Here is a 21,665-nt window from a genome sequence, read left to right on the forward strand (position 1 = left end):
GACTTTTAGGGTTTTTTCCTCATCGTTTGATGACAAAAAAATAAATGTTGAATAAGACGTTGGTGATAAGATGTTGGTGATTTAGGTCTAGGAATTAGGACTCTCTGTTTAATTCACTTGTTTCCAGTTATTCCCTTATTAATTTATCGGTGCCAGCCATATCACTGATGCTCAGTCATTAAGTTCATCTCTTCGATGCTACTCCACTCTTGTGGACCAAAGAAAGGCCGAACTATTTCTCCACTCAATTGTATTTAGTGCTCAGGTGAAGGTTATGACTGACCCACATTCACAAAATAAAATTAGCAAGACTCACCAACTCAATGGACGAGCTGAAAATTATATGACTGAACACACCTAACTGTTCAAATCCCGATCCGCCAAGGTGCCACTGAGAAAAGCACCGTTCCCACACACTGCTCCCCGGGCGCCTGTCATGGCTGCCCACTGCTCACCAAGGGCGGTGGGTTAAAAGCAGAGGACACACGTTGTGTCACCGTGTGCTGTGTGTTCACTTTCACTTTCATAACAGAATATGAGGTGACGAACTTTACTTAAGAATGTTCTACATGCAGTGAAACAGGTTGAGCTACAGGTTGTTGCCTTTGGTTTTACATTTTACTACTTACTTTACTGTTACATTCATCATTTAGCTGCATGAATGTGTCATTCAGGTGTGGGTGAACTGGACCCCAGGAATTTTGGGATAGTAAACAGTATGTAATAATAAAATGAGGAGTAAATATTTTAGAGGCATTTAAAATGAGTGCAAATGAGTAAACTTTTTTTTTATTTGTATAAATGCATTATGGGGGCCTGTGTGAAACGTTTTATTCAATACACTGTATACTTTGTATGTTGTTGTATTAGCCTTGTAATAGCCTCAGCTCTTTACAGTAAACCAAAAGCAGATGACAGAAGTGGTGTTGGAGTCGTGATTCCAGTTCTTAAGAATCTGGTTTGTATAGTTAAACAACGTCGGAACTGCTAAAATCATCATTGTAATCACCAAAAAATAATTATTCAATTATACAAATAAGGGGTGTTGAATAAAACGACACTACATTTTACCTACTGCCTGTATGTGCAGTTTTAAATGTCTGATTACAGTTGAGAGATCGTCTGTAATGTTCATGGTAGAATGTCAGCATTCTTCTGTCTTTGCTGCAGACCCCTCCCTGTGATGCCTTCTGACAGGAAAAGTGACGTATGGAACCTCGATAAAAATGGGTGCTGAAGTGACACCACAGCCAGACACTGAACTGGTGGGACTAGATGTCAGACTTGATGCCGGCACTTTTTCCATCATCATGATTTATTTGCACTTTGTGGGGCTTGCTGTGTTGCTGACTGTGTGTTTTGGGGATGTTGGCGACTTCTCACCCTGTAAAAGTTTTTTCTACCAATCCACGCCTCCCGTGGGCATCAACGGGACCCCGATCTGCCAACGTTACAAGAACATGTTCCGCTTCGCCACGTTGTATGACCGCCAGCGACGATCACCCTGGTTCTCTGCTTACATCTTCTCTGACGCAACGAATGAAAAGGCGAAAACAAAAGTTTCATGGATGTACGAACCACAGGTCAGACTGCTAAAGAAAAAAGATCAACTCAGTGTAGTGTGATGTCATAGAAGATTTGTTAAAAGGGTAAAAGACAAAAAAATACTAATGATTAAAAACTGTAAGTGGTAATAAGCGGTGAAATGTACAGATGTGTTAGAAGACATTTACATTTACAGCATTTATCAGACGCCCTTATCCAGAGCGTCTTACAATCAGTCTACAGGGACAGTCTCCCTGGAGCAACTTAGGGTTAAGTGTCTTGCTTAGGGACACGATGGTAGTAAATAGGATTTGAACCTGGGTCTTCTGGTTCATAGGCGAGTGTCTTACCCACTAAGCTACTACCACGGTCTCTCCCAATTCTGTAAACTAATGAATGATCTTCTACAATCAAAATTCTATTGCTGCTCAGAGAACAATAGGAGAACAGAGTCTCTTTTTCAACACACTTCATGTCATTGTTTCAAAAGAAAGAGATTCTGGTACATCAATATTTGAATAGAGTTTGATGTATGGATTTTAGTTTTCTGCTTAGATTTTTATAATAAAATGTATGTAAATGTTGGTGGATTTCAGTTGGTCCAAAATGCCGCAGCTCAACTTTTAACTGGATCACATAAGCAAGACCACAGGCTGCCTGTAGGTTTTAGAAGAACACTTTTAAATCTTTTAATGGCTTAGTTCCTCCTTACCGTAGTGAGTTTGTAATTCTGCATGCTGCTGCACTGAACAATTAAACACTGGCTAAACTTAAAGTAATCTGTCACATTACAGCATTGCTGTAATTTCTATAAACCAGGTTTCAGCAGGATTATTTGCATTATATCACTGCTAAATTATTAGGTGTGAAAGATTAATTAATTTTTAGTAAATATTTAATTTTTCCAATACATATCAGGACTTCTCCAGGATTAGACATTTTAAAAACACCATTGAAAAATTATAAAAATTAAAAACACCATTTATTAATTAAAAAACTTAAATAAATACGGTTGTAAAAATAGAGGTAAAAAAACGTGTCAACCTCTAAGAAACGCCAATAAAACTCTTCTCTGCTCAAACCATTTGTGAAAGATAATAAATTAATTAAAAAAATTTTAAAAGCTAGTAATATTAACATCATGGCTGCCCACTGCTCACCAAGGGAGGTGGGTTAAAAGCAGGGGACACACGTTAAGTCACCGTGTGCTCTGCTCTGTCCTTTCACAATGACTTTCACTTTCACTTTCATAACAATATGAGGTGATGAAAGTTACTTAAGAATGTTTTACATGCAGTGAAACAGGTTGAGCTACAGGTTGTTGCCTTTGGTTTTACCATTTACTACTTACTTTACTGTTACATTCATCATTTAGCTGCATGAATGTGTCTTCTTTCATCATTCAGGTGTGGGTGAACTGGACCCCAGGAATTTTGGGATAGTAAACAGTGTGTAATAATAAAATGAGGAGTAAATAGATTTTACTGGTATTTATAGATTTTATAGGTATTTTTATTTCTTTTATTTGTCACATACACAGTCATACACGGTATGATATGCAGAGAAATGCTTTAGCGACTGCTACAGACCAAAGTATTGAAAATATTGCAAGTATACAATGAATCAATATGCAAATATTGCAAACAAATATTACACTTTATGTCTTTAACATAAAATATGTGTAACATATTTTAAGGTTGTTGGAGTGTTTAAGATCAGTAACAGACCTTAGCTCTGTTACACTCTTTATTGTGTAACTACTTTAAACATTGAAAATATCAAGCCTTTTGAAATCATTATATTGATATCATATTGATAGCAACAGTGAACATTTTCAGAATTTCATGTCAAACTTTCATATAAGCACAAAGTCCCTATCAAAAGTCTTGTCACTAATCTATTTTGTAGAAACACCTGCTTTTAATCTGACTTTTAGTTAATCAATTGGTTGAATCATAGCTCATATGAAAAGCTAAAACCCTACCTAATGATGTTTAATGCATTGAAATGAATTAGTTTCACTGAAAAAAGATTTATCATTTAATCAAGACAGAAAGGTTGAATTTTGGAAAGACATACGTTTTGTTGCCTATACAGAAATTGAAAAAAAATTACTGCAAATAAAAATGTCAGCAAATGAATTAGCGGTGCTGTGAGATCCAAATTTAATATCTTGTATGACTTCCATGAGCTTGAAGTACGGCATCCATGCGGTTTGGCAAGGATTCATACAATTTATTGATGAAGTCATCAGGAATAGCAAAGAAAGCAGTCTTGCATGCCTCCCAGAGTTCATCAATATACTCTGGTTTCATCTTCCATGCTTCCTCTTTCATTCTACCCCACACATGCTCAATGATGTTCATGTCTGGTGACTGGGCTGGCCAGTCCTGGAGCATCTTGATCTTCTTCACCTTGAGGAACTTTGATCGAAGTATGTGATGGAGCACCATCCTGCTGCATAATCTGGCCTCTTTTATGGTTGGGAATATAACAGGTAGCTAGGATTTCTTGGTATTTCAGACTATTGATGTTGCCTTCCACAACATTCTCTCTCATTCATTCTCTCCACAACAAGATCTCTCGCACACCCCCATACTGGATGTAACCCCAGACAATGATTTTTCCACCACCAAACTTCACTGTTTTCTGGGTGAATCTCAGATCCATGAGGGCTCCAGTAGGTCTCCTGCAATATTTGTGGTGACTGTGGTGTAATTCAACAGAAGATTCATCTGAAAAATCCACCTTCTGCCACTTTTCCAGCGTCCATCCTCTTAGCAGGCTGTGGGCCTTGGCAAATGCCACACGGTTTTTCAATTGTCTTTTGTTTAGTGCTGCATTCTGGACACCGACTTGACCATGGAGGTCATTTCAAGACAGAATCCGACAAACTGCTCTGGTTGACACAGGGACTTCAGGTGACCGGGTCTCGTAGAGCTCTGCTGCAGTGGAATATGATCTGGCCTTGGATTTTTGAGCCAACAAACAGTCCTCTCGAGCAGTTGTCTTGCGGGGTCTGCCTGACCTGGGCGTGTCAAAAATGTCTCCAGTTTCTTCAAATCTTTTTTTTATCTTCTGTACTTCTGTACGCTGAGACACATTGAAGGTGTCTACCACATCAGCAGTGGATCTGGTCTTCATCCTCTTGAAAATCAACACTTTAGTCTCAGGTTGAATATTAGGCAAATTTGCAGCTCTAGTTGCAGTTGATGTGAAGGTCTAGTGTACTGGGGTCACAGGTGAAGCTCATATGACAAGGCAACAACACGTATGTCTTTGCAAAAATTGACTCAATGGGCTTTACTAAGCTTTGAATATTAGAATACTTTTTGACAGTTTCGTTTTGCACTGAAACATTATTACAAAAAAAAGCTGTTGGGAATAAAATGAGCTATTTCTTGATTGAAAAAATCTTGATTAGAAATATACTTCAGCGGCATTTGAGGTCAATTTGTACACAAGAGACAAGACTTTTGTCAGGGACTGTATGTAGACTATATGACATGTATAACACAGAATCAGCACATTTCCACAAGAATCTGCCATGTATTTCATAGTATATATGAAGTTAATTCTTGTTCCTGTTCAGCTGGCTAATGGCAGCGCAGATGGGAACATGATTCCATTCCCCAATGCAACCATGGAGCAGAATGTTGTGGAGAACCAGGCAGTGCAGCAGGACTACAAAAACTCAAGCTTCTCCCGAGGCCACCTCAACCCTAGCCAGCACCACAGGGACCAGCAGGACAGAGATGCAACTTTCACTCTCACCAACATTGTTCCTCAGCGTGCAGAGTTCAACAACGGGCCCTGGAACGTCCTGGAGGATACAGTTAAAAAGCGTTTAATTAAATACTGCAAGGGCCCAGCCTACATCATCACAGGGATCATTCCTTATAAGACAGAGCGGTGGATTAAGAATCGAGTGGCCATTCCAGAGTACCTGTGGTCAGCGTACTGCTGCCCCGACTACAGCAGTAACGAATCCATTTCCAACAAATTTCCAACATTTGCTGCCATCGGGTGCAACGATAATCAAACCACCATAGAGATGGACAATGGAACAGTGAGCAACTCCCAGAAAGTCTACAACGTGAAACCCATTCCTCTGGATAAGCTGGAGGAGCATCTCATAGAGAGATTTGGGACGGAGGTCAGACTGTTCAAAAATCAGTGCTCGACAGCAGTAGATGAAGCCGCGAGCAACAGTTCCCTGGTAGTGATTATAGGGATTATAGTGATTACAGCAATCATCATCATAGTGGTAGTTAGTGTGATAGCGTTTAAAAAAAAAAAAGCAGATTATCATGTTGTTTAATGCTCGGAAATAATGTTTTCGTTGTTTTTTTTTCCTGCACAATAAATTGGCAGAAGAAGGAATCATGTCTATTTAAATACATAGAAGCCTTGTTACTCGTTTAGTTCCAGATCTAGGCAATTTTATTAATGTATGACTGACAGTGTCACAATGAAAATTCTCAAAATAAAAATGTTGATTATACAATATTTCTTTTTTTTTTATCTCGTTCTGTGCTGCTTCAGCATGAAAGGAACATGGCGGCAGTTTCAGCAAACCTGTGAATGTTGTCAGATTTCAGTTTCGGGGCCATGGGCCCATAACAGTAGGTGCCCATACACCTGGTAATGGAGTCCTGATCCATCCCAGCGGACATCAATTAGGCTTAATCGATCAGGACTCCATTAAACCATAATGGCTGTAGCATTAATGTGGATTAACCCTGTATGTACCTGTATGTTTTGGCTGAACAAAGGCTTGGCTTTTCCCATGCTCCGTACCAGTTCTACACTGGAAAAAGTGAACACAGGCTAAACTTAAAAACTTTAATCAAGCTGTCGCACCAATATATTTTATTATCCTGTGATGTGAATAAACCAAACAAACCTGCTGTCAGTACCATTATTGTACAGTTAAGAAAAAAATTGCTCATCAGCAAAAATTAGACAGCTTTGTTTTAAAGAGGAAACAGATTTGTGTGGTTTGCTAAATAATAAAAATATCGGTGATAACTAGAAAATGGAACTTCATGTTGGCTTAGCACATGACAGTCTACGACATTCGACCTCATAATACAGTAGAGGTGTGGTCTCTTGTGGTATCTGGTACTGGTCCATCAGCAGCAGATGCTTCAATTCACATAAATTATGTTGATTGATGTGTCAGAAATTGCTATTTGAGCTACAGAATATATTATTAGACGTTCTATTGCAACATGGACTAGCATGTGTCCTGTCTTTCCTTGGATAACCTTTAGTAGATCCAGACCTCGGCAGACCAGTAACTAGTAACATCCCACAACAGTTGCAGTTTTAAAGAAGCTATGACCCGACCGTCTATTATATTTGGCCCTTCTGAGAATGGAAAGACGAGAAATTAATTTTAAAAAATGAAACTTTAACCATGTTCTGTTAAGACTTGCAAATTAGGGCATGTCTGTACCACACAGACCCAGGTCAATAAGTGTTACTGAAGTAGGTGAATCAAAATGTTCTAACTGGTTTTTCAGTTTTAACTTAAATATTATATATATAAGATGATATGTGACAATTCAGCATATTAAAGATGGAAGATTGAAACTGACACATTTTAAACTGAAAATCATTAAACTGTAAACTGAACATGACATGACTGAACATACCCAATTGTAATTTTGACTAAATATTGACTGTATCTGACTAAATCTTACTTTCCAGAAATCAGCAACAGGTATATGGATTAGATTTTGGTTTGCAGTAAAAGACTCTTTTGACTGGAAGAAAGTAGAATAACGGCTACATGCCTTTAGAGAAAAACTCATACACCCTTTTTAGTTCTGGTAATGGTGGAGACGGACAGGTATCCCATCATTCCTGGGGTCTGACATACAGAGTCATCAGTTCACCCCAACCTGAGTGACAGAAGAGCAAACAAGTGTTTTTTAGAGAGTGTTACTGCATGAGTGGGTGAATTTTGGGGTTATTTTGAACATTGCATTTTTGTTGTATAATCCTCTATTAACAGAACTGCAGATTTATTGTCAATTCTGCCACATGTACAGGACATGCAGAGAATTGAAATGACGTTACTCTCAGACCCATACAAGTAACATTAAATACAAAACAGTAACATTGAATACAAAGGTATAAATACAATTAAAAAAAAAAAAACACAATATACAATTGTAAAAACACCATATACAAATAAGGGCACATGGTGGAGAGTGCAAACCCATGTAGTGCAACAGAGTAAGTTTAAAGTGACAAAGTGACAAGTGAGGTAGTTGGCAGAACAAAGCTGCACAGAGTGACTGGTGCATGGTCAGTTTGTGTGTGTTAGGGTTCAGAAAGTTTGTGGAGCTGAAGAGGGGAGTGAGGGGAGTGGGGGCAGAGCTGGGAGGGTGTTGAGTTTCCTGACAGCCTGATGGGTGAAGCTGTCCTTCAGTCTGCTGGTCCTGGCCTGGAGACTCCGCAGTCTCCTCCCTGATGGCAGCAGGCTGAAGAAGGTTTGCATTGGGTGGGTGGGATCAGCTGCTATGCAGAGGGCTTTCTTGGTGAGGCGTGTGCTGTAGATGTCTTGGAGGGAGGGGAGAGGGACACCGATGATTCTCTCAGCTGCTCTGACTATGCGTTGGAGAGGTTTTTGGCAGGATGCATTGCAGGCTCCAAACCACACAGTGATGCAGCTAGACAGGATGCTCTCGATGGTTCCTCGGTAGAATGTGTACATGATGGGGGCTGGTGCTCTTGCTCTTCTAAGTTTGCGGAGGAAGTAAAGACGCTGCTGTGCTTTCTTGGCCAATGCAGTGGTGTTATTTGTCCAGGAGAGATCCTCAGTAATGTGCACACCCAGGAACTTGGTGTTGCTCACTCTCTCCACAGATGCACCGTTGATGGTCAGAGGAGCATGCTGAGTGTTTCCTCTCCTGAAGTCAACAACAATCTCTTTCGTCTTCTCCACATTCAGGGAGAGATTGTTGTCTCCGCACCACTTGGCCAGGCGGCTCACCTCGCTTCTGTAGTTAGACTCATCCCTGTTATTAATGAGTCCCACCACAGTCGTGTCATCCGCAAACTTGATGAAGAGGTTGGAGAGGTTACTATAACTGATGGGTAATTTTAACATGGAATTCATTTTGGAGAGAACGTTTTTGCTGATTTGGATTTCCTTTTCCAGCATCTATCCTTCTGTGTATTAGGGCAGGATCTGTCTGTCCATTTATCACACAGCAATAAACATATCAAATTAAAGCTCTTGATCAGTTCTTGCAAAGGATATTGATATTATTGATATATACATGATATTACATATATTATATTGAGAAACAGCTTTATTCTTTTTAAATAAAAACCAAATGACTTAACACTGAACACTTTAACAAGTGTTTACTATTACATGTGTACTGTGCAAATGCATAGAATCACGATGTAATTACAAGTAATTAGATTGCAGTGTAGTTACGTTTCCATGGTCAAAGAACAGAATAAATCTACAATAAATGCATGCTAATTTGTTTTAAAATTGTTAAAAAATGTACGTTACAGTAAATTATAGTACATTTGTGTTTTTTCTTTGTTCAGCTAAATTGTGATTAGGCTGAGATTTAACATTTTGACGTTTAAGTTAAGGTGTTGGAGGTAAAAAAGTGGGCAAGTGTTTTAAAATACTTTGACCACATTTTACCAAATAGGACCAAATTGTGATGGCTATACGGCTTAGTAATGCCACCTCCAAAACTGCAGGTCCCATAGGAAGTTCTTGTTCTGCAATGGTCAGGAAAGTTCTCCAAAGAAACCCGGCAACAGGGTCATGGGTTGCCAAGGCTCTGGGGAGTCATTTTACATCAGAACCAGCATTAACCCTTTCAGCTTCAGAAGCTCTTCTATTTGATCAGACAATAGTGGCCAACATGCAAAAAGTAGTAAAACTGCATAATGCCATCATGTAAATTAGACATCTAAAGCCTCCCTTTTAATGAAGTCTGTAATATCTCTCAGAGACCACAAGGGGATAGTATAGTACGGTGTCCCAGCACAAATGAAAATGTCTCAACATGAATGCAAATGTCACAACATGAATGCAAATATCGTATATTGCACGTCCAAGGTCATGATGCACCAACGCAAATCTATTAACCCTATGGAGTTAACCACCAAAACGAAACATAATTTTAGCAAAAACTAAATGTAATTTTAGCAGAGTAAGCAGCTTCAGCTCGGACAGAATATGCAAAGACGAAAGTTGTAGACTTAAATATCTTCCATTAATGTTTAGAATGTTTTTTACAGTATTTTAGCGCATCTGAAGTTTGTGCTGAATATTTTCATATATAGCACTTTTAGAATAGTGACTCATAGGTTAAACATCAAGAATGTCAGGTCAGATGGTCTAACCCCGACTCAAGTGTTAAAGCACATTGATAAACAAACCATAAGTCTTTTTATTTTTCCCATTCCATATGTCTATTCACTGGACAAGTGCCATCCAGGACCAGGGCTGCATAGCGGCCGTCCCTTTCCCACATGTGAACAGGCAGCTGTGCAGATTCTAAAACTTTGTTAGGTTCATTGGTTAGGGTTCTAAAATTAAGCTATAAAATGTGGAATATGGTAGCCTCAATAACGTGACATGGTAGCCATGGTTTGGTTTGCAGGGTGTCTAAGGCCATGGTCCTCATATCGAACAGGCGTTACAAATAAGTGTACATCCATCCAGTGAGAAGAAAAATAAAAACATTTTCTCTAATTTAAATGATTTTGTTTTCTTTACCGTGCCAAATAATCAATCCAAATTTGATATAATGTAAGTTAGTCATGTTAGTATAAATATTAAGTTAGTTTAATGTATGTTAGTCATTGATTTCACTTATAATTTTACATTACTTTTGGTAATAAATTAATTTAAGCAGCAAAAAATTCTGAAGAGCCACTCAGGAGTCAAAAGAGTCGGCTCTTTTAAGTGAGACAAGCTATGAGAGCCAGCTCTCGTCAAAGAGCCGTAATTCCAATCACTAGAATGTAATGCCGATTCCCTCTGGCGCGGAGCTCATTCTATTTGTATGGTGTAAATGTAAAACAAGTGACACAGACATGCAAAAGGTTGTTAATGATTCTTTTTTGTTTATCTTGCAAGCAACTTAGTTTTCATAGTGGTCCATTTAGCTAAACTCATTGTGTTTGTGTAAAAGCTATGTTTTGTATTCGTAACGCATGGTATGCTGTCACGGCCAATACACCTCCAGCCCACCAGAGAGTGCCAGACCATCCGGGGAGACGGCAACCCGGAAACGGAAGTGAGAGCGGGCAGTGCCAAGTATAAAAGCTAGATGACACTGAGGAGACACTGCCCGCTCTTTGATGAATTTATTTCCAGAGACGCCAGTCCTATTTCCCCTCGTTCGACTGATTAGAGATCCATGACCACAACCTTTGGCTGTCCCCGACCTAGAACTTTGCCTGCCCCTCTTGTGACGACGATCGCTAAACGGATTCCCCATTGTGACCACGACCTTCGCCCGCCATTGACCTTGAGTTTGCCTGCCCCCTTTTGCATAATACGATCTCCCATGTTATCCCACCTTCCTGCCATCCCAGACGCCCTCCCGTCCAGCCTCCGTCCTTCGCCTCCTTCCCCCGTTACCCCCCACGGAGCCAGAGTTCCCTCCCCGCCGCGGTGCGTCCACGGCCCCGCTCCCGTTCCAGCTCACCTCCGGCCGCACTATCACCGGCCAAGCGCCTCCGGTCCTCCTCTCCCAGTACGACGGCTACTCCACCCGCTCCAGGCATGCCTGCGAATGTGTCCCCGAACTCGGCCAATGAAATATGCATATTTCCTTATAGATTTTCATTTGTGAATGTCATATTGTTTTCAGATCATGGTTAATTATGAAAAGTGTTTATTGTGTTTGTGAAGTGTTGGCAGGGCACTTGGTGCAACATCTGCATCCTGTGCATCCTGCTTCATCAACGTAGAAGACGTAGAATGTTGAACTCTTATATAACAACTTTTCTTGGGAGAAGGAAAAGAAAGAGAAAAAAAGAGTTGCCAAATATTTGGTTAAGGTTGGTTGTCTAGTATGTGGGAGATGAACATTGGATGTTTAGTCCCCGTCCATATGTGCAGTCACCCTGAATTCAACCTCCACTCCTACACATTGGCCTGATGTTCTACTGAATATGGGGCTTACACTGTCTCCTGCTTTTCCATAAGCTGTCATGAGAAACTCATTTGCTAACAGGGTTTCCCTACATCCTGATCTTCCAGCAATGGCGCCTGTGTGCTCCTGGTGAAGACTTGGATTACTTTCATTAAAGGTGTAGATAGATGATTTCCTCTCCATTTCCTGTAACATAAATTCTGTCTTCAAATCCTTTGCTCAATTGAGTTGTATTGTAGTTTAAATGAAGAATGCAATGATCTGTTTCTGGATGCATGTCAGCTTCTGTTGGAAAAGAAACCAAATAAATCACAACCATGTTTTCATATGGAAAAAGCACAAGGAGGCCTTTACTTTTATCTGTAATTTCAAAGCTATGACATGTCGTAATAATGTGTCCACATGAATTACCCAGAATTAAACATACTTGTCACAGGGGGAATTCGATGACGTACTTGCAGACATACTTTGGGCGTGGGGATAAGCCGGCGTACCGGTAGAGGACACTGGGCGAGCGGGGCAGGAGGACCGGGGGCGCCTGGCCGGCGAGGAATGAGGAAGCAATGGACGCGCTGCAACGCAGCGGGGAGTCAGTTCGGGATCTTTGGGAAGGACCGGGGCAGAGGAGAACCGGAAGACGGCGGGTTTCAGGATGGTCCGGGATCTTGGACTGGACGGGAGTAGGTCTTGGGCGGCAGGAAGGTAGGGGAGCATGGAATCCCGTCTTAACCGATGGGTCAGGTAGGTTCAAGGGCAGGTAGAGGTTGTAGCCAGGAAGTTCCGGTCGGGGTTCCTTTCGTGGTTTCCATGGGGTCAGGCAATTCTCGAAGTCGTGGGCAGGCGAAGGTCGTATTTCAAGAAGGTACAATTATCTTGGGTCGGGGGTGAGAGAGCTAGCGTCTCTGGCGAGTAAACTCATACAACTCATACAAAGAGCGGGCGTGTCTCCTTGGGGTTACCTCACTTTTATACTTGCCACCGCCCGCTTCCATTTCCTCTTCCGGGTCGTCGTCTCCCAGGCTGGTGAGGTGCCCTCTAGCGGGCTGGAGGCGCGTTGGCCATGACAATACTGGATCTTCCAGGGAAGAGCAGCGGGTGAAACCTCTATCGATAAGAAGATATTTTTCTGAATTTTACTTGTTCTTTATGCAAATCTCGAGGGATTCAAATCGATTTCTGATTTCTCAGCCACATTCTGGCCTTTTCTACCGTCATGTTAAAGCACGTGTCCTCATTTTTTATAAAGGGGGACATTTATATAAACATTTATTACCCTATATTCTATATCTTCCCTATATCCTTACAGCACCTCAATGGAGATCAGTGTTGCAGTTTTCTTACAATAGTCTAAAAATCAGTATTAAAGGCTCAACTCTGTGCTATCTCTTACCATGTGTAGCGACATTTTCAGTCGACTTGTTGTAACGAATTAGCTCAAAAGGAAATATCTATAATTAATTATAACTGGTTATAATTAATAATAAACATTTAGATTAGATTTTGGGATAAACGGTAGCAGAATTAATGTTACAATTACTTGATCTGTCCGTCCACGGAGCAGATAATATAATTATTTATCAATTCTGGGAACGATTATGCCCCCCTTTTGCCAGGAAAGGTAGCTTTCCCACTCTGCGTGCTAGCAGTAATTTAGCATGTAGCTTAAAGGGTCAAACGTTCAGTGACTCCAGATGTGTGCAGCACACAGAAACAAACGATTGTGAATTTAAAGAATTTAATAAACACGGCTATAGCTAACATACAACAATTAGACAAGCATATACATACAGGGTAAAGGAAAGTGATGAAAAGAGAATGGCAGTATTACACATCAATTAACCACAGCCTAATGAGAATCGTCAGAGAATTCTTAAGTTCACCTTAAAAAGGGGTTTAAACGTGCATCTAAATAGTTACTTGCATTGGTACTTGTTTCATGCAAAAGAGTCCTGATGTGGTAGGGTCGTGATCCACAACCTTTAGATCTTGAGCTGGAAGTCCTCCTTGAAGGTAAACTTGCCAAAGAGTAAGCCCAAGAGGTGAGCTTAACAAAGTGTTGAAAAGAGTGTCTCGTGAAAAGGAAAGGTTTCTGAGCAATGCGTGGTCTGTGCGAAGTGTTTTTGATGCTTTCTGGCACGCCCATCATGTGGCCTGAATGGCCAATCACAAGTGTGACATTTTGGCGGGAGAAGTTCCCTTTGTCTGGGTTTACGACTGACCGGAATTTTTATGGCTGGCCCAGAGAGAAACTGTAGTTTGTTGCAGTTACAATTTCTACCCTATAGAAATTGTATGATGTATTTTGTGATCACATGGTATGCATCACTGTTTCAGTAGTAAAGAGATGTTCCTTCTGATACCAAGAAAGGGACCTTTAGGAAGTAGGAAAGTGGAAATACACTTATACACTTAATTATAGGTAATTAGAGTTTACCTAATGCAAAATAGAAAGTTGTAACTAGTATAATTCATACAAGGGAACGTACACACAACGCGTGCATATACGGGATCCACTTATAATCACATATTCCTAGCACAAGATACAGACAATGCGTTTAAGTGTGTGCGTGATTGTGTATTGCAAAGGTGGGGCCAGGCAGGAGGTCTTTGGAATGCTTTGAAGCTTGGAGCCCCGATGAGCAGTTTGCAGACCCAGTCTGTTTAGCATCATGTTTGTGACAGTGGGGGAAGACGGGACGATCAGGCTGAGGGTCCAGGTTTGTAATTTGTATGTAAATGTCAAAGGTTAAAAGGTTCTTTGAAGATCAACCATCTGTGATCCTACGTAGACGCTACATTGTTCTACTTCCTGGAATCATGTAACTAATCTGATGGCCATCTCCACGTTGACACCTACTGGCCACTTGACAATGCTGTGGCGTGAAGACTCAAACTACCTCCTCTTCACAAAACATATGCATAAGATAATGGCATTTATTTAGAAAAAATAAACACAATAAAACAAACTACAGTAAATAAGTGTCAAATTGTAAAATACAACATTTCACCTAGATCTGCCACTGAGCTATACTTCAGAACATCTGCTCTCCATGTCATTTCAGCTGCATACATGTTAGACGGTACATAGTGAAACGAAGCAACATTTTCTCCTGAACCTGGTGCTACATGTAACATTTGAACAAGGTGTCCAAGATCCAGATTATTTTGCAAGGTTGGATCCTTCTCCCAGATGTTTTGGGTGTGGAGTGGGCCTGGGTTACCTACAATTCCCTGGTTTCCTCCCACTGTCCAAAAGCATGTGAACTAGGTGACTCTAAATTGGCCCTTGGTGTGGTATGGGAGGGAATGGTGTTTGTGTCGTGCAGTGGGCTGGTGTGCCCAATGTTCCAGGATGGCTTCTGGATCTGGATTCAGTGGTTATGGTAGAATAACATCTGGTCATTAAGTATGATCAGCTATAGAAATTAGAACAATGCATCCAAAGAATGCATTGTGAAAAGTAGTGACAGGACATTGCACAGAAAGGCAGAGTCATTAAAATTCAAAAAAACTTTACCCATAACAAATAAATAATAAAATAAAGTAAAGTGATTGTCACTTGTGATACACAGCAGCACAGCACACGGTGCACACAATGAAATTTGTCCTCTGCTTTTAACCATCACCCTTAGTGATTAGTAGCCTAGTGGTTAACACACTCGCCTAAGAACCAGAAGACCCAGGTTCAAACCCGACTTACTACCATTGTGTCCCTGAGCAAGACACTTAACCCTAAGTTGCTCCAGGGAGACTGTCCCTGTAACTACTGATTGTATGTCGCTCTGGATAAGGGCATCTGCTAAATGCTGTAAATTTAAATGTAAATGACAGGTGCCCGGGGAGCAGTGTGTGGGGACGGTGCTTTTCTCAGTGGCACCTCAGTGGATCAGGATTTGACCCGGCAACCTTCTGAATACGGGGCCGCTTCCTTAACCGCTGGGCCACCACTGCCCCAAGACCGGAATGTGTAACAAGAGCGAAACATGTTTCATATTTTGTTTGATTTTGTCCTTCAGTCTGATCACACACCAACTGACCCGTCCAGCCTGTTTCACAAAATTTTACTAGATGACTGGTGAGTGAGTGAACCCCACACATAGACGATGAGAAGAGTGAAAATCAGGAAATGGGGTTCTTGGGACTCTTCTCTGCCCCTTGGCATCAAGGGATGAACTTTACAGCCAAAGGTAATGCAGTTTTCTGAATCAGCATGACAGGACTGGCAAACTCATGCATGTCATGCTTCTGTACAACAAGTCCTGAGATTTGAGTCCATTGCTTTCATTGTCCTGACAACACATTGCACAGAGATGCATCTTCCGGTAAACTTGTCAGCCAGAACAGGTCTCTTAGTTTGTATGCACGCAAGTCTGAACAAAGGTCATCAGTCGGGCTGCAGAAAGCGTAGTAACAATAAGTCAGACTAAATTTCAATTTAATACATTTTTTATACAGCACATTTTACAGTGTACATTGTGACAAAGCGGCTAAGAATAGAAAAGTGCTTGAGGCCCCTAGAGAGTGGTAGGGGAAAACTCCCTAAAAAAGGAAGCAACCTTGAGAGGAATCAAGGCTCAGCAAAGGGAACCCATCCTCCTCTGGTCAGCACTAGATTATACTGGGATGTTCCATGAGATTTGTCCATGGATTTCAGTTATGTATTATTATTTAATATTGAGGTAGTATGTTCCAGTCGGGATTAGCAGATGGCTTGCAAGGGCCAGGCAGTAGTCAAGTCAACTTTATTTGTAGAGCATTTTTTTTTTGTAAAGGACATTCAAATATACACAAGAGGAATGCAGTAAAACACAGGGACAGCAGGAGCTAACAAATAGGAACAAATCAATAAAAATAAATGAATAAATACAACTGGGGAGGCTGAAAAAAAATTACAGAAAATGCATAATAACATAAACCTTTAAAAAATTGGGAATATAAGATTATTGTTGGGAAAACTTTAAAAATATGGGAAAGCTAAAGAGTATAGATGGTTTCTAAGCAAGAGGTCATAGGGGCAAATTTTATGTCAACTGGTAGTTGGGTCCACAGGCGGGGCCCAACAAAGGATCTTTCACCTTTCTGCTAGGGGCGAGATCAAGGGAGGTGGAGGAGGGCGTTGCTGCTTGATCTTACGGATCTAGGAGTTGGTTGAAAATGAACAAGATCTGTTATGTAGGGTGGGGCCTGTCATTTTTCGGGCCTTAAAAACTATCAATAAAATTTTAAACCGAATTCTAAAATGAACCGGTAACCAGTGCAGTGATGCAAGAACTGGGGTTATGTGTTGTCTCTTTAGGCCTAGCAGGGAAAGCCATGAAGTTCAGCGATCCCACATAATCACTACGCATCAGGATGCTCTCCAGGAGAAACTTCCCATCCACATGGGAGTGGGTGGTAAGAGATAAAGAAATGAGAAGGGTGTGTTAGTGAAAATTGACAGTAAGTCCACAAAGGACTAAATATTTTAGTGAAAGTGAAGCAAGTCACTGTGAAACACTGCAGCACAGCAGATGGTGCACACAATGAAATGTGTCCCATCACCCCTGGTGAGCAGTGGGCAGCCATGAAAGGCGCCCAGTGTGTGGGGACGGTATGTTGCTCAGTAGCACCTTGGTGGTTCAGGAGCCAAAGGTCGGCAATCTGAAAGAGCCATTTGGTCCTGGTTTCCCCAAAAGAGAAAGCACCAGGAGCTGCAAATCCTTTTTGACATGTAAAATGAAGATAGCACTGTATATAGAGGGCTTTATAAGGATGTGTGCTTCAGAGCATTTGAATCATGCGGCACAAAGATATGGGGGTAGTGGACACTGAGTCATCTCTCAGGACTCAATTTTTGAACTTTTTTTCTGTATTCAATGCAGTTGGTGTACATAATTCATATAAATGATAATGGAAAGAAATAACTAAGGATTGTATCTTTTAATTTTGTTATTTCTAAAGCATGTTGTATATAACTGTGAAGATTCTCAGTCATCCAGGTGAATTTGTCTGAAAGTTGAGTCATGGCAACTGGACTTCTTTCTTTAAGGCAGAGACGCTTCATTCTGCATCCACAGAACTTTGTCAATCTGATTGCCATGACTCAACTTTCAGACATGTTGTATAAAACTGTAAAATATGTGTAACAGTAGTTCTAGAAGGAGGAGAACCTGTTAACTGTTCCAGTTCATTTTCCTGTAGCTTTGTTTGGTTTAGCAGATTTGAACTGGAAATGCTTTACACGTTTTTGTGCATTTTCAGTTATCTGCTGCTGAGACAATCAAATGAAGCTGTTGGATGAACTGTAATGGCCCTGAAACAGTTATGTACAGAGCCTAGAAACAACATATCTGTCAAAAATGAATTTACAAGACATTGAAAAAAAGGCATCACATTCTACACCTTCTAAAAATATGACATGCAAAACTGACCTAGAAAAGGCGTTGCTTTCTTCACACAGGAAATGCAGTGGGTGGAACATGTTAAAATAGGGGGCACATATGAATGACCACGAATGCAGCCAGACACTGAGCAGGTGGCAGTAGACACCAGAACCAGACTTGCTGAAGAGACTTGTTCCGGGCACTTTCATTTCAGCATCATGGTTTATTTGTGCTCTGCAGTGCTCACAATTTTGCTGGCTGTGGGTTTAGGGGACGTGGGCAATTTCTCATCATGTTTGGAATTCTTCTACCACTCCTGGCCGACTAAGGGTATCATTGGAACCCCGATCTGCCAGCGCTACGAGAACAGGTTCCGCTTCGCCACGCTGTACAGCCGCCAGCGTCGATCACCCTGGTTCTCTGCCTACGTCTTCTACACCGATCTGAAGGAGAACAGACGCAAAACGCCCTGGATGTATGAACCACAGGTCAGATCACAGAAAAAAATAAGAACTGTATCATTCAGATGCCTACAGTCTGGTCAGTAGAATGTATGATGAAGAAGAAAAAAAACAGAATAATGTTTAGGCCCATTATGATGATTTGGATGTGGTGAACAACTTCATCCCCTCAAAATATTTAACATTGTCCAAATTTGTTTTGTGCCTGGTTTGAGTATCAGAATTTATTCAAACTGGGGCAGAATTCAAATAATTGCTGGTAAGGGCTAAAAAAAGGATAAAATTAGATCACAGAGTGTCATTCTCCACGCATATCATGTAATTGTTTCAAGAAAACAAGGCAATTGTAAAAGGTAAATTGTAAAAAGAAGTATAAACTCTTTACCCAAAGCACTGTATTAAAACAGTCCACTCTGATGTTACCTTGTACGAAAGAGGCATGGCACAACAGAGGTTAAAAGAATGAACAGTTTCTAATTTATTAACACCAGTAGATTACTATTGCAGTAATCTACAGGGTGGGCCATTTATATGGATACACCTTAATAAAATGGGAATGGTTGGTTATATTAATGTCCTGTTTGTGGCACATTAGTATATGTGAGGGGGCAAACTTTTCAAGATGGGTGGTGACCATAGTGGCCATTTTGAAGTCGGTCATTGGATCCAACTTTTGTTTTTTCAATAGGAAGAGGGTCATGTGACACATCAAATTTATTGGTAATTTCACAAGAAAAACAATGGTGTGCTACCATCATGTCCCTGAGCAAGACACTTAACCCCAAGTGTCTCCAGTGTGCTTTTAACGTAACTTTATTCTTTCATGAGTTATTTACAAGTTTCTGACGACTTATAAAACGTGTTCAATGTCACCAACCATTCCCATTTTATTAAGGTGTATCCATATAAATGGCCCACCCTGTACTGTTACAGAAAAACTCAAAATAAAAGAAAGGAGAAAGGGATAGAGAAAGAGAACAGCCATGAGACAAGCTTCAGAGAGGTCGCCTGGTCCAGGAGAAACAGCGAGGAAAAATTCCCTCCAGCTCCTGATGGAAAGGAAAAAGAAGTGCCCACAGACCACAAGAGAAAATTTGTTGTTTCCGCCCCTTTGCGCTCGTTGTCATTTGCCGGCCCTTTGTGTCTCCTGCTTGGGGGGTGTCGCAGCCAAACAAAGACACAAGCGGAGGACCCCAAACAAATGGCGGGCCTTTCACACCTCTTGCTCGGGGGGAGGCCTTTTTTTACTTTTAAACAGGACAGTAACATGGAAAAAACTGAATGTAAAGAGAAACACATATAACTTGTTATTAATGGTGAGTGTGTGACTGTGTGTTGTTTTTGGGTGGTAGAAAATTGGGACTATTGCTATCAAACTCATGATGGTTAACCATTTGGAAAGGGGCTGAATTCTGTGGGAATTTTGAAAATTCTACTTCTCAAAGTGTTTTTCCATGGCTTGAGATTTTCCTATAAACTTTCGTGTAAGCATTTATAGACTATATGATGTGCGGTTCCACATATGTGGGGGTTACTTTCCCGTCATCTCAAAACAGATGAATAGTTCCCATCCTGCATTTTTTCCACATTATATTAGAGGGTGTCACTCTTACAGTATATACTAAAGTTATTTCTTGTTCCTGTTCAGCTGGCTAACGGCAGCGCAGATGGGAATATGATTCCATTCCCCAATGGAACCTTGGAGCAGAACGTTGTTGAGAGCCAGGCAGTGCAGCAGGACTACAAAAACTCCGGCTTCTCCCGAGGCCACCTCAACCCCAGCTTCGGTCACCGGAGCTATCTGGACAGCATGGCGACGTTCACACTGACCAATGTTGTTCCTCAGTGGGCGGAGTCCAACAACGGGCCCTGGGCAATCCAGGAGGGGAAAGTTCTAAAGTTTCTTAATAGATCCTGCATTGGCGACGCCTACATTGTCACAGGAATCTTACCTTATGAGAGTGATGACTGGTGGTTAAAACAGGATCGAGTAGCTGTTCCAGAGTACCTGTGGTCGGCATACTGCTGCCCCACCTACAGCAGTAAAAACCTCACAAATAGACTTCCAACATTTGCTGCCATCGGCCGCAACGATCCCAACAGCAATGACAAGATCGTACCAGCCGCTAGAAATGCAGGGTACGATGTGAGACATATGCCTCTGGTTGAACTGGAAATGCATCTCAAGCAGAGATTTGGAACGGAGGTTACAGTGTTTCACAATCAGTGCTCAGGAAAATGAAATGAGTGGGCATAGTTCGCTTACTTAGAATGTGGGGATATTACCGCCCATGCATTTTGCCCATCTTTTCAGTGTTCTTGCATAGTGCTTGGATTATAGTCGCTCCAGTCGGAATGCATGGTTTTAATATCAGACATTGTTCTTTAAATTTTCTGTTTCCATAGATTATACAGATTGTCTATATGTAATTTTATGTTTCAGGACATATACTTCCAACTGCAGTTGAATACATCCACATGTATAGTCTCCTCGTGTCCAGGTGGCCATAAGGTTCAGATCGAGTGGATCCTTTATCAGGGTTCGGCTCTGAAAGATTTTAATCATTAGGTAATATTTTATTTAAATATAAAATAGTCAATCCCACAGGATGTAGTCTTAGAATAATCTGGATTAAATATAAATGAAAATAAGAAAAAAAAAGTTTAAATTGACATTTTTAATGAACCAGACCGACTAAACATTGTTATTAATAATTATTTCAATTATTACATGAATTATGTTTTGAATTATGGATATGTGCTGTAGGCCTCAATTTATGCCCTAAATGCAACTGAGTTGCTGCATGAGCTGCTTCTGCATGAGCTGCTTCAGCAAACCTGCGAATGTGGTTAGATTTGAGTTGGATGGTGTTTCTTACACTCTATTAATGTGCCTGTGTCGATAACGGGCACAAGCCTTATAGTTTAAATTGTTTAAATTGACATTTTTAATGAACCAGACTGACTAAATATTGTAATCAATAATTATTTCAATTATTACATGAATTATGTTTTAAATAACTTTTTTCCTTGGTTTCTGATTGCCAGATGTGAATATATTATTTTTAAATAAAATGTTCTTTACACAAGATTCTCCTTTTTTTACCAGAAATGTACATTTCAGACATACACTATATGTATAC

General features: G+C 40.7%; 2 protein-coding genes across 2 annotated transcripts; both read left to right on the plus strand.

Moving 5' to 3' along the window:
• The first annotated feature begins 1,271 nt into the window (after positions 1 to 1,271).
• Positions 1,272 to 5,866, plus strand: LOC114784672 (endonuclease domain-containing 1 protein-like). Its single transcript, XM_028970234.1, has 2 exons — positions 1,272 to 1,583; positions 5,138 to 5,866. Exons 1-2 carry the CDS (start codon positions 1,311 to 1,313, stop codon positions 5,864 to 5,866), a joined length of 1,002 nt encoding a protein of 333 aa, XP_028826067.1. The 5' UTR covers positions 1,272 to 1,310.
• Positions 5,867 to 18,256: 12,390 nt separating this feature from the next.
• LOC114767895 (endonuclease domain-containing 1 protein-like) lies at positions 18,257 to 20,764 on the plus strand. The gene is made up of 2 exons (XM_028959764.1): positions 18,257 to 18,549; positions 20,171 to 20,764. Exons 1-2 carry the CDS (start codon positions 18,280 to 18,282, stop codon positions 20,762 to 20,764), a joined length of 864 nt encoding a protein of 287 aa, XP_028815597.1. The 5' UTR covers positions 18,257 to 18,279.
• Positions 20,765 to 21,665: the final 901 nt, after the last annotated feature.

This window comes from Denticeps clupeoides, chromosome 2 (assembly GCF_900700375.1).
Source record: "Denticeps clupeoides chromosome 2, fDenClu1.1, whole genome shotgun sequence".
In the NCBI taxonomy this organism is placed as follows: Eukaryota; Metazoa; Chordata; class Actinopteri; order Clupeiformes; family Denticipitidae; genus Denticeps; species Denticeps clupeoides.